This window comes from Bos grunniens, chromosome 1 (assembly GCF_055505025.1).
Source record: "Bos grunniens cultivar Pamir isolate PY7600 chromosome 1, Bosgru_T2T1.0, whole genome shotgun sequence".
Lineage (NCBI taxonomy): Eukaryota > Metazoa > Chordata > Mammalia > Artiodactyla > Bovidae > Bos > Bos grunniens.
In genome coordinates this window covers 13,924,414-13,941,018 of record NC_141165.1, presented here as the reverse complement: position 1 = coordinate 13,941,018, position 16,605 = coordinate 13,924,414, and the positions used below count along the sequence as shown (strand labels likewise).

Here is a 16,605-nt window from a genome sequence, read left to right as displayed (position 1 = left end):
CTCCTGGCCTCCCCTGCCTTAGCTCTATGGATCTCAAAGAATGTTAAAGACAAGAATGTTAATCCTGCAAATCGACCTGCAAACACTGAACAGAATGTTTTTAAAATCAACACTTTTAACACTGATGATTCATCTGCGTCTCTCCCTACCTTTCTAAACGGTACCATGTGATCAGACAGCCACAGGAGCCTGTGGCATGCCAGCATGTGCTGTCTGAAAATCACATGGGGGTGGGCTGAGGGGTGACTGGTGGGCGTCTGGCCACTGTCCCCTGCCTCCCTTCTTTCCCTCCCTCTACCACCCTGTGGGCCTGCCGGTGGCACCCAGAGCATGGTGGCCAAAAAGGATGCCAGAGGGACCAAAAATGCTGGTTGCCAGAATGGTGAAGGCCGGAGAGCAGGACAAGACTCTGATCTGGAGCACAAACGACCAGACAAGGGTGGACACACGCCCTGGGAGGGGAAGTGACTGCACTGTGATTAAGGGCTACTGAAGAGGGAGGCAGGCTTGAATCGTGGCTGGACCACGTGGGCAGGCAGCACAGCTCTCTGGGCTCGTCCCCTCACCTGCAGAAAGTGGCTGTGAGCACCGGGCTGGTACAGACACAGGCCCTGATGGCCACCAGGAAACTAAATGCTCTCAAAAATGGAATGGATCTTTTTTACATTTTCAATGAAAATCAGATGTTGCTCCTGCTCCCAGGTCCCCAACAATCTGCTATCACACAAAGCGAACCCTGAAGTCATCCCGGGGGCCCGGCCTGCACTGGGTCTTCACTGTGTTGCAGGCTCTTCTTTGCAGCACATGGGCTTGCTCCAGCTGCAGTTAGTGGGGGCTTCTACTGTTGCAGAGCATGGGCCCTAGAGCACATGGGTTCAATAGTTGCAGTGCATGGGTTTAGCTGCCCTGTGGCATGCGGGACTTTAGTTTCCCAACCAGGGATGGAACCCGTGTCCCCTGCATTAGAAGGGTGAATACTTAACCACTGGATCACCAGGGAAGTCTCTCAATGCTGTCCTCAACCAGTCCCAAAACAAGTGTCCTGCCACCTGGACTCTCCTTACAGGTATTCAAGAGCAACAGTCTGCATTAAGTAATTTATTCTGAAAAGCTGGGCTGCAAATATGACTTCAATTAAAAAAACATAATAAACTAAGGCTGAGAGTCATTTTTTGAACAATTACTTTGTATGTTCTAAGACACAGATAAGTTGATTTACCTGATAAAGAATTCAAAGTAATATTAATAAAAATGCTCACTTAACACAAAAGAATGGATGAATACAGAGAACTTGGACAAATAGATAGAAAACTATAAGAAAGTAGCCAATAGAAGTCTCAAAGTTAAAGAGTAGAGTGACTGAAATGAAAAATATACTAGAGGGACCCAACAGCAGGCTAGATGAACAGAAGAAAGATCAATGGTTTAGACAGGGCAGAGGAACTCATACAAACACAGCAGCAAAAAAGACAAAAGAACTTCTAAAAGTGAAGAGGACTGAAGGTGCCCACGGGACAACCTTAAGTAGAATAACAGTCACATTATAAGGGTCCAAGAAGGAAGGGAAAGAGAGAGAAAGGGGCAGAAATCTTATTTGAAGAAATATTGGCTGAAAGATTCCCCAACCTGGGAAATAAAGCAGACATCAGATTCAGGAATCCCAGAAAGACCCAAACAAGATGAACCCAAAGAGACCCACACCAAGACACACTGTAATTAAAATGTCAAAAGTTAGAGAATCTTAACAATAGCAAGAGAAAAACAACTTCCTGTATATTATTGTTGTTGTTTAGGTCACAAAATCATGTCTGACTCTTGTGACCTCTGTCTATAGGATTCGCCAGGCAAGAATACTAGAGTGGGTTGCCATTTCCTCCTCCAGGGGATCTTCCCAACCCAGGGATCGAACCCACATCTCCTGCATTGGCAGGCAGATTCTTTGCCACTGAGCCACCTGGAAAGCTGTTTCATATTGGTTTGACAAAAAAAAAAAAAAATGGGGTTTTTCCATAAGATGTTATAAGGGAGCCACCACAAGACTTTGAGACGATTTCCTAGCAGAAACACTGCAGGCCAGAGGGACTAAAATGAAAAAAAAAACAAAAACAAAAACAAAAAAAACGTCCATCCAAGAACATGACCCAGCAAGGTTATCATTCAGAATCAAAGAAGAACCATTTCCCAGACAAGCAAAAGCTAAAAACATTTCATCATCACTAAACTGGCCCTACAAGAAAAATCAAATGGATTTCTTCAAGCTGAAAAGAAAGGGCACCAATTAGTAGCAAGAAAACATATAAAAGTAAAAATCTTATTGGGAAAGGTTAACAGGTGCTGGGAAAGACTCTTGAAAATCCCTTGGACAGCAAGGATATCATACCAGTCAATCCTAAAGGAAATCAGTCCTGAATATTCATTGGAAGGACTGATGCTGAAGCTCCAATGCTTTGGCCACCTGATGCAAAGAACCAGCTCACTGGAAAAGACCCTGAAGATGGTAAAGATTGAAGGAAAAAGGAGAAGGGGGCAGCAGAGAATGAGATGATTAGTTAGCATCATGGACTCAATAGACATGAATGAGCAAACTCTGAGAGAGTGAAAGAGAGGGGAGCCTAGCATGCTATAGTCTGTGGGGTTGCAAAGAGTCAGATATGACTTAGCGACCAAACAACTAAAAGGTTAAGTATATAATAAAGTAGATTATCACTTATAAATCTAGTACAAAGGGTAAAAGGCAAAAGTTGTAAAAAAAAAAAAAACAAAAAAAAAAAACAAAACAAAACCCTATAACTACATTTCATTAAGGGGTACACAAAATACAAAGGTATAAAATGTGACATCAAAAGCTTAAAGCATGGGCTGGAGAGTGAAAATACAGAATTTTATTTTTAAATTTTTAAAATATTTACTTATTTGGCTGTGCCAGGATCTTCAGTCTGTGTTGCAGCATGCAGGATCTTTAGTTGCAGCACGAAAACTCTTAGTTGTGGCATGTGGGATCTAGTTCCCCAACTAGGAATAGAACCTGGGCCCCTGCACTGGGAGCGTGGAGTCTTAGTCACTGGAGCACCAGGGAAGTCCCCAGAGTTTTAGAATGTGTTCAAACTTAACTTGTTATTAACTTATTATTAACTTATTAACTTATATATATTTAAGCTGTTTACATGTGAGCCTCATGGTAACCGCAAGGCAAAACCTATATAGTTCAGTTCAGTTCAGTCACTCAACCATGTCCGACTCTTTGTGACCCCATGAACTGCAGCACGCCAGGCCTCCCGGTCCATCACCAACTCCCGGAGTTGACCCAAACTCATGTCCATTGAGTCGGTGATGCCATCCAACCATCTCATCCTCTGTCGTCCCCTTCTCCTCCGGCCCTCAATCTTTCCCAGCATCAGGGTCTTTTCAAATGAGTCAGCTCTTCACATGAGGTGGCCAGATTCATTGGAGTTTCAGCTTCAACATCAGTCCTTCCAATGAACACCCAGGACTGATCTCCTTTAGGATGGACTGGTTGGATCTCGTTGCAGTCCAAGGGACTCTCAAGAGTCTTCTCCAACACCACAGTTCAAAAGCATCAATTCTTTAGCGCTCAGCTTTCTTTATAGTCCATCTCTCACATCCATACATGACCACTGGAAAAACCATAGCCTTGACTAGATGGACCTTTGTTGGCAAAGTAATGTCTCTGCTTTTGAATATGCTATCTAGGTTGGTCATAACTTTCCTTCCAAGGAGTAAGTGTCTTTTATTTTCATGACTGCAATCACCATCTACAGTGATTTTGGAGCCCCCCCAAAATAAAGTCTGACACTGTTTCTGCTGTTTCCCCATCTATTTCCCATGAAGTGATGGGACTGGATGCCATGATCTTAGTTTTCTGAATGTTGAGCTCTAAGCCAACTTTCTCACTCTCCTCTTTCACTTTCATCAAGAGGCTCTTTAGTTCTTCACTTTCTGCCATAAGGGTGGTGTTATCTGCATATCTGAGGTTATTGATATTTTTCCTGGCAATCTCGATTCCAGCTTGTGCTTCCTCCAGGCCAGGATTTCATATGAGGTACTCTGCATATAAGTTAAATAAACAGGATGACAATATACAGCCTTGACGTAATCCTCTTCCTATTTGGAACCAGTCTGTTGTTCCGTGTCCAGTTCTAACTGTTGCTTCCTGACCTGCATACAGATTTCTCAAGAGGCAGATCAGGTGGTCTGGTATTCCCATCTCTTTCAGAATTTTCCAGTTTATTCTGATCCACACAGTCAAAGGCTTTGGCATTGTCAATAAAGCAGAAATAGATGTTTCTCTGGAACTCTCTTGCTTTTTTGATGATCCAGCAGATGTTGGCAATTTGATCTCTGGTTCCTCTGCCTTTTCTAAATCCAGCTTGAACATCTGGAAGTTCACGGTTCACGTATTGCTGAAGCCTGGCTTGGAGAATTTTGAGCATTACTTTACTAGTGTGTGAGATGAGTGCAATTGTGCGGCAGTTTGAGCATTCTTTGGCATTGCCTGTCTTTGGGATTGGAATGAAAGCTGATGTTTTCCAGTCCTGTAGCCACTGCTGAGTTTTCCAAATTTGCTGGCATATTGAGTGCAGCACCTTCACAGCATCATCTTTTAGGATTTGAAATAGCTCAACTGGAATTCCATCATTTCCACTAGCTTTGTTCGTAGTGATGCTTTCTAAGGCCAGCTTGACTTCACATTCCAGGATGTCTGGCTCTAGGTGAGTGATCACACCATCGTGATTATCTGGGTCGTGAAGCTCTTTTTTGTACAGTTCTTCTGTGTATTCTTACCACCTCTTCTTAATATCTTCTGCTTCTGTTAGGTCCATACCATTTCTGTCCTTTATTGAGCCCATCTTTGCATGAAAAGTTCCCTTGGTATCTCCAATTTTCTTGAAGAGATCTCTAGTCTTTCCCATTCTATTGTTTTCCTCTATTTCTTTGCATTGATCACCGAGGAAGGCTTTCTTATCTCTCCTTGCTATTCTTTGGAATTCTGCATTCAAATGGGAATGCAGAGTTCTGTATTCTGTATATCTTTCCTTTTCTCCTTTGCTTTTTTTGCTTCTCTTCTTTTCACAGCTATTTGTAAGGCCTCCTCAGACAGCCATTTTCCTTTTTTGCATTTCTTTTTCTTGGGTATGGTCTTGCTCCCTGTCTCCTGTAAATGTCACAAACCTCCGTCCATAGTTCTTCAGGCATTCTATCTATCAGATCTAGTCCCTTAAATCTATTTCTTACTTCCATCAAATAAGGGATTTGATTTAGGTCATACCTGAATGGTCTAGTGGTTTTCCCCACTTTCTTCAATTTAAGTCTGAATTTGGCAATAAGGAGTTCATCATCTGAACCACAGTCAGCTCCCAGTCTTATAGTAGACACACCAAAAACAATGAGAAAGAAATCTAAGTATAACACTACAGAAATCATAAGGGAAGAAAGCAAGTGAAGAAAAAATTGCAGAGGAACTGCAAGACAGTTGAAAACGATGAACACAATGGCAATAAGTACGTATCTATGAATAATTATATTAAATGTAAATGGACTAGATGCTTTGATCATAAGACAGAGTGGCTGAATGGATTAAAAAAACCACTCATATCTATATGCTTCATATAAGAGACTCACCTCAGACATAAAAACACACACAAGACTGAAAGTGAAGGGATGGAAAAAAATTTTTCATGCAAATGGAAACCAAAAGAAAGTTGGGATAGCTAACTCCATCAGACAAAATGGACTTTAAAGCAAAGACTAATAAAAGACAAAATTGAGCATTAAATAATGATAAAGAGGTTGATCTAACCAAGAAGACATAACATTTGTAAACATTCATGCACCCAACATAGGTACTTAACAGACCCAAAGGGAGAAACTGATAGCAATACAAAAATAATAGAACTTTAACACCTCAATTATATCAGTAGACTGATCATCCAGACAGAACATTTATAAGCAAATTTTGGCCTTAAATGACACACTACACCATAAGGACTTAGTATATATAGAATTTTCCATTCAAAAGCAGCAGCACATTCTTCTCAAGGGCACAGGGAACATTCTCCAGGATATATCACATGCTAGGCCACCAAAAAGCCTTGGTAAATTTAAGGAGACTGAAGACATATCAAGCATCTTTTCTGACCACAATGGTATGAAGCTAGAAATCAATTACATGAAGAAAACTGAAAAAATTACAAATATGTGGTGATTAAACAACATACTCCTGGACAACCAATGAGTCAACAAATAAATCAAAGGAGAAATTAAAAAAAAAAAAATACCCTGAGACAAATGAAAATGGAAACACAACCTACCAAAATCTCTGGAATATGCTAAAAGCAGTTCTAAGAATTAAGTTCATAGTGATACAGCCCAACCTCAAGACACAATAAATACCTCAAACAATCTAACTTCACACCTGAAGGAACCAGAACAAGAACAAACAAAATCCAGAGTTAATAGAAGGAAGGAAACTGTAAAGTTCAGAATAGAAATCAATGAAATAGAGACTAAAACAGAGAAACTAAGAGCTGTTTCTGTGAAAAGATAAAATTGACAAACCTTTAGATAAGCTCACTAAGAAAAAAAGAGAGAAGGCCCAAATAAATTCAGATATGAAAAGAGAGAAATTGCAACTGATACCAAAGTAATACAAAGGATCATAAGACTATCGATGATTATATGCCAACAAATTGGACGTTAGGATTGGCCCAATTTAAAAGAAATGGATAAATTCCTAGAAACATACAATCTTCCAAGGCAGAATTATAAAGAAACAGAAAACCTGAATAGACTGATTACTAGTACAGACACTGAAGAGTAATCAGAAAAACTCCCAATGAACAAAAGTCTGGTACCAGACAGCTTCACTGGTGAATTATGCCAAACACTCAAAGAAAATCTGATACCAATCCTTCTCAAACTCTTCCAAAATCGGGGATTCCTGAAATCGGGGAATGTTCTCAAACTTATTTTACAAGGTAAGTATTACCCTGGTATCAAAACCAGACAAGGGAACGACAACAACAAAAAGAAATTACTGGCCAATATACTGAGATAGTTAGATGGCATCACCAACTCAATGCACGTGAATCTGAACAAACTCCAGGAGATAGTAGAGGACAGGGAAGCTCGGCATGCTGCAGTCCATGGGGACGCAAAGAGTCAGACATGACTTAGCAACTGAGCAACAACATTCAGCAGCCATGAAATTAAAAGACACTTGCTCCTTGGAAGGAAAGCTATGAAAAACCTAGAGAGTGTATTAAAATGCAGAGACATCACTCTGCCAACAAAGATCCATATAGTCAAAGCTATGGTTTTCCAGTAGTCATGTACAGATGTGAGAGTTGAACCATAAAGAAGGCTGAGGGCCAAACAACTGATGCTTCTGAACCGTAATGCTGGAGAAGATTTTTGAGAGTTCCTTGGACAGCAAGGAAATAAAACCAGTCAATCCCAAGGGAAATGAATCCCTGAATATTCATTGGCAGGACTGATGCTAAAGCTGAGGCTACAATACTTTGGCCATCTGATACGAAAAGCCAACTCATTGGAAAAGAAGATCCTGATGCTGGGTAAGATTGAAGGCGGGGTGGCAGAACATGAGATGATTAGATAGCATCTCCTCAATGGACATAAATTTGAGCAAACTCTGAGAGACAGTGGAAGACAGAGGAGCCTGGAGTGCTACAGTCCATGGGGTCCCAAAGAGCCAGACGCAACTTAGCAACTGAACAACAATCCCTGAACACAGATGCAAAAACCCTCAACAAAACGTCAGCAAACCAAATTCAACAAGAATAAAAAGATCATACACCATGATCAAGTGAGATTTATTCTAATATGCCAAGGACAGTTCAAAATCTATGAATCAGTCAATGTGATATAAAGGGAAGTCACTCAGTCGTGTCCAACTCTTTGCAACCCCATGGACTGTAGCCCACCAGGCTCCTCCATCCATGGGATTCTCCAGGCAACAGTACTGGAGTGGGTTGCCATTTCCTTCTCCACAATGTGATATACCACATTATCAAATGGAAGAATATAAATCATATGATCATCTCAATAGGTGCATAAAAAGTATCTGAAAACAATCCAACATTTATCATAAAAACTCTCAACAAAGTGGGCCTGGACGGAACATTTGTTGTTGTTTAGTCCTTAAGTCGTGTCTGACTATTTTGCAACCCCACCAACCGTAGCCTGCCAAGCTTCTCTCCTCTGTTCATGGGATTTCGCAGCAAGAATACAGAAATGGGTTACCTTTTCTTTCTCTAGAGATCTTCCCGACCCAGGGATCAAACCCACATCTCCTACGTTGAAGGCAGATTCTTCACCTCTGAGCCACAGGGTACTTCAACACTATAAAGGCCACAAGCCCAGTTACCATCATACTTAAAGGCAAAAAAATTAAAACCTTTCCCCTTAATATTAGGAAGAAGGCTCCCACTCTTGCCACTCTTATCAACAGAGTATTGAAAGTCCTAGCCAAAGCAATCAGGTGGAAAAAGAAATAAAAGGCATCCTAATTGGAAAGGAAAAAATAAAACTATCATTATTTGCAGACAACATGATGTTATATATAGAGAAAACCCTAGACCATATGATACAACCATTTCAATTTACGTACACACCCAAAAGATTTGAAAGCAGGAACTCAAACAGATACATGTACACCAACATTCACTGCATCATTCACTACAGCCAAAGGTTAAAACAAGTGTCCATCAACAGACAAATGGGTAAACAAAACGTGTGACAAGGACATAGCGGAATATTAGGCATGATGGAAAGGAATGCAGTCCTGACACAGGCTAGAACATGGATGAACACTGCACTGCTAAGTGAAATAAGCCAGACCCAGAAGGACAGATATTTGATTCCATTTATGCAAGGTCGGAGAAGGCAGTGGCACCCCACTCCAGTACTTTTGCCTGGAAAATCTCATGGACGGAGGAGCCTTGTAGGCTGCAGTCCATGGGGTCGCTAGAGTCGGACAGACTGAGCGACTTCACTTTCACTTTTCACTTTCATGCATTGGAGAAGGAAATGGCAACCCACTCCAGTGTTCTTGCCTGGAGAATCCCAGGGTCGGGGGAGCCTGGTGGGCTGCTATCTTTGGGGTCGCACAGAGTCGGACACGACTGAAGCGACTTAGCAATAGTGATAGCGAGCGATACAAGGTACTTGAGAAGTCAAACTCAGAGAGACAGAGTAGAACAGAGGATAGACACTGGGGCTGGGAGCAGGGGAGATGGAAGATGATAAGTTACTATTCAATGGGTGCAGAGTTCCTGTCTGAGTCAATAAAAAGTTCTGGCAATAGACAGTGGAGATGGTTACATAACACTGTGAATATATTTAATACTACTGAATTCTACACTTAGAAATGGGTTAAATGGTAAATTTTATGTTCATCATCTACATTTCTGTGGTGAATTTTACAACAATTCAAAAAAACTTGAAGGACTACAAATAACAACAAAAAAGACAGTAACAGTCTTTACTGCGTAACATGCACTAGCACATTCGTTCTACATCTGGAGACAAGTTTGAATGTGCACGTTCTCAGAGCAGAGAGAGCTATGGGCCGTAAGGATAGGCCTTTCCTCCTCACCGAAGTCTGGACTTAAGAAGTATCCGGAGACTTTTCAGTGGGTCATGCACCGCACCTTCTGAGGCTGCCCTGTCCCCACAGAATGCTGCATCCTATCCCGTGTCATACACTGTCCCAGGGTCTAGGTCAGAGACCCTACGTTGGTTAGAGGCCCTTGGGAAGCTGTCTAAGCATCTACTTCTTGGAAGAAGAGCAAAACAGTGCAAACTTCAACTTCGGAACTTCTCAGAAAATCAGTACGCCTACAAAAGTACTGATCAGCCTTTCCACTTGTATTAATATCATGGCAGTACAGATACAGTGTAATGGCCACATTTACAACTTTCGTTAAAAACCCTCCTTGCTTGTGGTCTGACTACAGGCCTTGGCCGATTTCCTTCAAGTCCCAGACTTGTGATGCTATGTTTAATACTCTAATTAATTTTAAAGGCCTCTGGAACAAGTGAAAGACACGGGGCTGTAAGAGGATCTGGGATGAGACTAACTCAATATACCATTATGCTCCTCCGAATTCGTGCCACACACAGACACACTGACCTGTATCCTAACAGGACGGGCTCCTTTCTAACCTCTGAGAACACAGAGTAGACTGGATGGCAAGAGGCCTTCCAGGCTCACCGGCTGGGGGGTGGGGGAGAGATTGGAGAGGGAGTGAGGTCTGTCTGTGGGCCTGGCAGGTTTCACGCCTTTACACACTGACAGCACCAAGGAGAAGAAGTTCCTTGACGTAATAAATAGAAAAGGAATTATTTAAAGCTTAAATTTAAAAAACAGATACCATTCTACTGCTGTTGTTTCTGATTTTAAAATTCACAAGCAACCTCAGACACTGCCACATATATACTTCAGTTACTTTTTAAAATGGGTTTTCTTTATATTGCAAAGTAAAAAAAAAATAAAGAAAAAAATAAAAATAAAATAAAATGAGTTTTCTTTAGATCTTCAGATGCAAAAAAAAAAAAAAAAAAATGAAGATTCCATGTTTTCCCCTTGACCTTCATAAGAAAAGTAGAAATATTAGAAAGGCTAGTCACTCCTTAAAATTGGCCTTAAGTACTTTTCCTGTGATATACATTCAAAATATGTATTTGACACGTTTCTTTCTGAAGGAGTTTTCGTAAGAACCCTTGCTATCTTTAGCACTTTAAAATTAGGAGGAAAAAAAAGTATCCTTCTTAATCACATTCATCTACTAATTAGCTAAACTACACGACAGTCACGGGCTTGGCCCAGTTCCATTTTTCTCTATATGCCACCGATCCCATTTTTGGCAGGAAAAAGACCCTGCATTTCTAGAGACAGCACAACTAATTACAACTAGTTTATCTCCCATTACCTTATCAAGCAAATAACCAAAATGAAAATGATACTATGCTAGAAAAAGAACAAAAACACAACGTCCTCAATTTTATTTGCCAGTCATCAGGGCCCACAGCACCACACAGCACAGATGGACCAATGTCTGCCTCCGTGAATTTTAAATTGCCTTTTACAACTTTTCTCTGCTTTTGATGAGCCAGGTTCCACAATATGTCAGCTTGTGAAATTCAAGCAACTGTGTATATATATAAGCTCCTTCATTCAGACTCAGCCATAAACTGCACAAAGCCTGTAAAATCTGCTTAAAAGGAAAATAAAGTTATTCCAAACTGCCACGCACACAGAACAGCATACACACGTGCTTGGGGCTGCCGCGGGACAGGACACTAGCCTGTGCTTTTGCAGATGCAGGGCTCCCAGAGCCCACGGGCCTGCAGCATCATCCTGATGGACACGCCACACGCTGCCGTGCTCTTAAGAGTGACAGAGGGGACTCTGCCCACATATCGCAGCACCCACGAGAAACAGACAGCACCCTCCTCTGTTCTCTGCCACAGGACCAGATGCAGTTGAGAAGGACACACACCTGTGCACATCATTTAAAGAACTTCAAGCAACTGTGTGAAGGCCTGTTCCATGATAATGTTATATGAAAAACTGGATCCCTGAGTTTATAGCCAAAGGGCCCAGAACAGTGCAAGGAGAGGTTTTCTCCAGCCACATATATGCATTGTAATATGCAACTTCCTAATACCAAGTTTATAATACTTCAGAAAACAATGGTTATAGCACATCAATGACTCTGCTGGCTTTATTTATTCAAAAACAAAAGAGGCAAAAAAATACAGAACTAAAATGTCCAATGTCATCTGAAATAATAGGTTCACCAAAAGGTTGAAAGATAAACTTGAACTGGGGGGATTAACTGTAATCATTAGAATGAATTGTTTTTCAAAAAATGTATCTTAGGAAAATGCTGACCAATGGGGTAGGTGGTTATTTAACCTCTCGCTTTCAGAGGGAGCCAAGAGGTTTCAGAGTCTCCTGGGCAGCAGGAGCCGCTCTAAGAAGGCCCTCTTCCGGCTGCAGCTGACATGGGCCTTTCTGGAAGGACAGATCCTTCCTCAGGCTCCCCTTCTGGCAAGGTTAACCAACCACCCACAAGAATTTTTACTTCCAAGAGGAAGTCCTGTAGATACATATCAATTCACACCCATCGCTAGTCATCACATCCGCATGTGTAACATGGCACACGGCTGGTGACTCTGGAGGACAAAGTGGGGACCCGGGGAGAAGATGGTGCGTGAGCACCCCTACACATCACGCTCCAGAGCACGCAGGTCCTCCAGGAGCTCCTGGGCCACAGTCTGCAGGTGGGGGTTTCGGCTCTTGGCCATAGCCAGGATGCGCTGCAGGGGCAAGGAGCTCCGGAACTCAGAGGCTGACCTGGAGAAGACTTCTGGCTCCAGCACCACAGACTGGACGAGGCGCAGCACGTGGAGACACACCTCTGCGTCGGGATCTGGGAAAGAGGCAATGGTCCAGTTAGAATAAAACCTTCCAAGGGGACCCTGGGCAGAAGCCACCCTCAGGGCCTCCTGGTCTTTGGGAACGATGGATTGGACAGTTTACTGAACTATGAACTGACCCAAAAAGGTGTCACTTCTTGACATAAAAGCTGAGCTCATGAAAGGCACATAAAAACAACATCTTCTACTTAGTAATGTTCTACCTTTGACTATTACTCACAAGCATGTAATTTTAAAATGCTGAACTAAAAATACGAGGGCTTTTCATGTAGTCTGCTGTAATCCTGTTCACTTATACGAGCACTTTCACTCCAAGTTCAGCAAACCCGAGAGACCACATACTGACGAGGCATCGCTCAGGCCACTGAGCTCCGCAAAGTCACGGCTGCAACACTCCAGCTGCCTTCTGTTTTCCACGGGAGGCTCCCTGGAGTTACAGAGCTGGCAGCCACGGACCACAGCAGGCACGCAGAAGCAGCTGGACCGAAACAAGAGCCCCAAGCAAGCTGTAACCCTGACCACCACGGATCCCCTTCTCCTCACCATGGCTCTCCAATGGGAACGTTAAACATGCCACAGACTCATTTCTTCATTAGACTGTGTAATAGGAACCAGACTCAAAATCTGTACCTCTTTCCTAGCACTACACTTTAAAAACCTTTAAGCTGTAAGTGGATTGAAGAGAGTAGACTAAACAAGCGTTCAGTGGGTACTGCCATGGAACACACACACACACACACACACACACACACACACACACACACACACACACACACACATCCCTGCCCCGAGCCCTTCTTTACTGAACAAAAGCACCGAGACACATTAAGACTGCTGTGCTGGGAGGCAGAAACCCCCCGGGGTCCAGACCATGAAATCCTTCTGTCTGGGGGGACGGGAAGGAAACTCTCTGGCACAGAAACAACCAAAGACACAATCAGAGCGGCTGCCACGGGAAGGAGGACAGGATCTCTGTGGAGGCGCCCACTCCGATGCAGGCACAAGAGGGAGCTCCCCCCACTCACCCCATGACCTGCAGTGGCCCAGCAGCCAAGGAGAGCAGTCTACAGCAGGGAGCAAAAGCACGGAAGGGGATCCCTCTGGGACACAGACCAAAGGGAAGGCCCTCAGCTGAGGGTGGAGACTGCTCTGGCCACTCAGTCCGCACCGTCAGCACAGGAAGGAGATGTTCTGAAAGCAGCAGTGCAGAGGTAACCACAGCAACAAACCCCAAGCCCAGCCCAGCCCCGACACCGCCACCCCAGCAGAATAGGACCTGTGAACACTTTACCTCATTCTCTCCTGCAGAGGCTGGCATGGAGGCCAAAGTCAGCCCATGTTTCCACACAGGCTGTGAGTTAAGGGTGGCTGTTACCTTTTTAAAGGGTTATTTTAAAAGAAAACAAACAGAAGAATAATACACAACAGAAACCACACGTGATTCTCAAAGTTCAAAATAGTTACCAGCTGGCTCATTACAGGAAAAGCCTGCTGACCTCCACTCTACTGCCCTATACACAAGGCACACCATTCAATCAGAAATTACAGTGACAAAGCAAGGGGATTAAAACTCCACTGAAGTAATAATCAACAGAACCAGACTCAGAGATAACCTAGATGTAGAAACAATTAGAAAAGGAATTTGAAATAAATATGATCAATAGATAGGAAAACACTGTTTTAGGGTTCTTGCAATATACTTGAAGCAGTACATTATTATTTAAAGATTTTAAATGCTTTAATTTAAAATCAACTCTGATTAATTAATACAATTAATAATAATTCAAGTCAATTTAGTTCACTCAGTCATGTTTGACTCTTTGGAACGCCATTGAGTCGGTGATGCCATCCAACCGTCTCATCCTCTGTCCTCCCCTTCTCCTCCTGCCCTCAGTCTTTTCTTTCCCAGCATCAGGGTCTTTTCCAATGAGTCAGTTCTTTTCCTCAGGTGGCCAAACTACTGGAACTTCAGCTTGAACATCAGTCCTTCCAATAAATATTCAAGACTGATTTCCTTTAGGATTGACTGGTTTGATCTCCTTGCAGTCCAAGAGACTCTCTCAAGAGCCTTCTCCAACATCACAGTTCAAAAGCAGCAATTTTGTGGCGTTCAGCCTTCTTTATGTTTCAACTCTCATATTCATACATGACTACTGGAAAAACCATAGCTTTGACTATACAGACCTTTGTCAGCAAAGTAATGTCTCTGCTTTTTAATATGCTGTCTAGCTTGGTCATAGCTTTTCGTCCAAGGAGTAAGCATCTTTTAATTTCATGGCCTCAGTCACTATCTGCAGTGGTTTTGGAGCCCAAGAAAAGAAAGTCTGTCACTGTTTCCATTGTTTCCCCATCTATTTGCCATGAAGTAGGATCATGAAATAGGATCAATGCCATGATCTTCATTTTTTGAATGTTGAGTTTTAAGCCAGGTTTTTCACTCTCCTCTTTCACTTCCATCAAGAGGATCTTTAGTTCCTCTTTGCTTTCTGCCATAAGGGTGGTGTCATCTACATATCTGAAGTTATTGATATTTCTCCCAGCAATCTTGATTCCAGCTTGTGCTTCATTGAGCCTGGCATTTCGCATGATGTAATCTCAATTAAAGATTGTATTATAAACCCTAGGGCAAATACTAAAAAAAAAAAACTTTTAAAATGTAAATGATAAGTGAACAGTGCAGATAGAATAGTAAATACTCAATGCAACAGCAGACAAAAAAGAGGGAAAAGAAACAACTACAAGCATTTCTGTATTTCTATATAAATTAGCTGAAAACTGTATAAATACATTGATTAAAAGACAGAAAATACACAGGATGAATTAGGAGATTGGGACTGACATATTTTGTTGTTGTTCAGTCGCTCAATCATCTCTGACTCTGTATAAAACCAATAACTAATGAGAACCTATAGCACAGGGAACTCTACTTAGTGCTCTGTGGTGACCTAAATGGAAAGGAAATCTAAAAAAGGTAGATATATGCAGATGAATAAATGATTTACTATGCTGCACAGCAGAAACTAAACATTGTAAAGCACCTATACTCCAATAAAAAATTTTTAAAAGATATAAAATGCATAAAACATCAAGACTCAATTATACATTGTCTACAAGGCACCTAAAATAAAGACACAGGTTAAAAATGAAAGAATATTAAAAAAACATGCCAGGCAAACACTAATTAAAAGAAATCTGCAAAGCCTGTATATCAGACAATGTAGACTTCAGAACAAAAAATATTACCATGTGCTTAGAAGGGTCATTGTATAATTATAAAGAGGTCAGTGGATCAAAAAGACACAGCAGACTTAATTAGATATGTACCTAACAACAGAGTTTCAAGAGAAACAAAGCAAAATATGATAGATGCTGTTGCTGTTATTCAGTTGCTAAGTTGTATCTGACTCTTTGCCACCCCATGAACCATTGCACGCCAGGCCTCTCTGTCCTTCACCATCTCCCTGAGTTTGCTCAAACTCATGTTCATTGAGTCAGTGATGCCATCAAACCATCTCATCTTCTGTTGTCCCCTTCTCCTCCTGCCCTCAGTCTTTCCCAGCATCAGGATATTTTCTAATAAGCCAGCTCTTCACATCAGGTGGCCAAAGTATTGGAGCTTCAGCATCAGTCCATCCAATGAATATTCAGGACTGATTTCCTTTAGGATTGACTGGTTTGATCTCCTTGCAGTCCAAGAGACTCTCAAGAGTCTTCTCCAGCACCATTGTTTGAAAGCATCAATTCTTTGGTGCTCAGCCTTCTTTATGGTCCAACTCTCACATCCATACATGACTACCGGAAAAACCATAGCTTTGACTATATGGACCTTTGCCGGCCAAGTGATATCTCTGCTTTTGAATACACTGTCCAGGTTTGTCATAGCTTTTCTTCCAAGCAGCAAGCGCCTTTTAATGTCATGGCTGCAATCACCATCTGCAGTGATTTTGGAGCCCAAGAAAATAAAGGGCTGTTCATTTTCACTGTTTCCCTATCTATTTGCCATGAACCAGACCACTTGATCTGCCTCTTGAGAAATTTGTATGCAGGTCAGGAAGCAACAGTTAGAACTGGACATGGAACAACAGACTGGTTCCAAATAGGAAAAGGAGTACGTCAAGGCTG

The 16,605-nt window shown here is 42.0% G+C and overlaps 1 protein-coding gene across 5 annotated transcripts in view; it reads right to left on the bottom strand.

Annotated features, from left to right (window-relative positions):
* Positions 1 to 11,737: 11,737 nt before the first annotated feature.
* The window catches only part of HSF2BP (heat shock transcription factor 2 binding protein), an 87,452-nt gene continuing 82,584 nt past the window's right edge, over positions 11,738 to 16,605 (bottom strand). For 4 of the 5 annotated variants that reach the window (XM_086335000.1, XM_086334938.1, XM_086335284.1 and 1 more), the window contains one exon: positions 11,738 to 12,476. In XM_086335000.1, the coding sequence (XP_086191126.1) occupies positions 12,268 to 12,476 (209 nt within the window). In that variant the 3' untranslated portion in view covers positions 11,738 to 12,267. Of the gene's footprint in view, positions 12,477 to 14,202; positions 15,116 to 16,605 lie in introns of those variants that run through there. The other variant, XM_086335160.1, reaches the window with a different exon arrangement.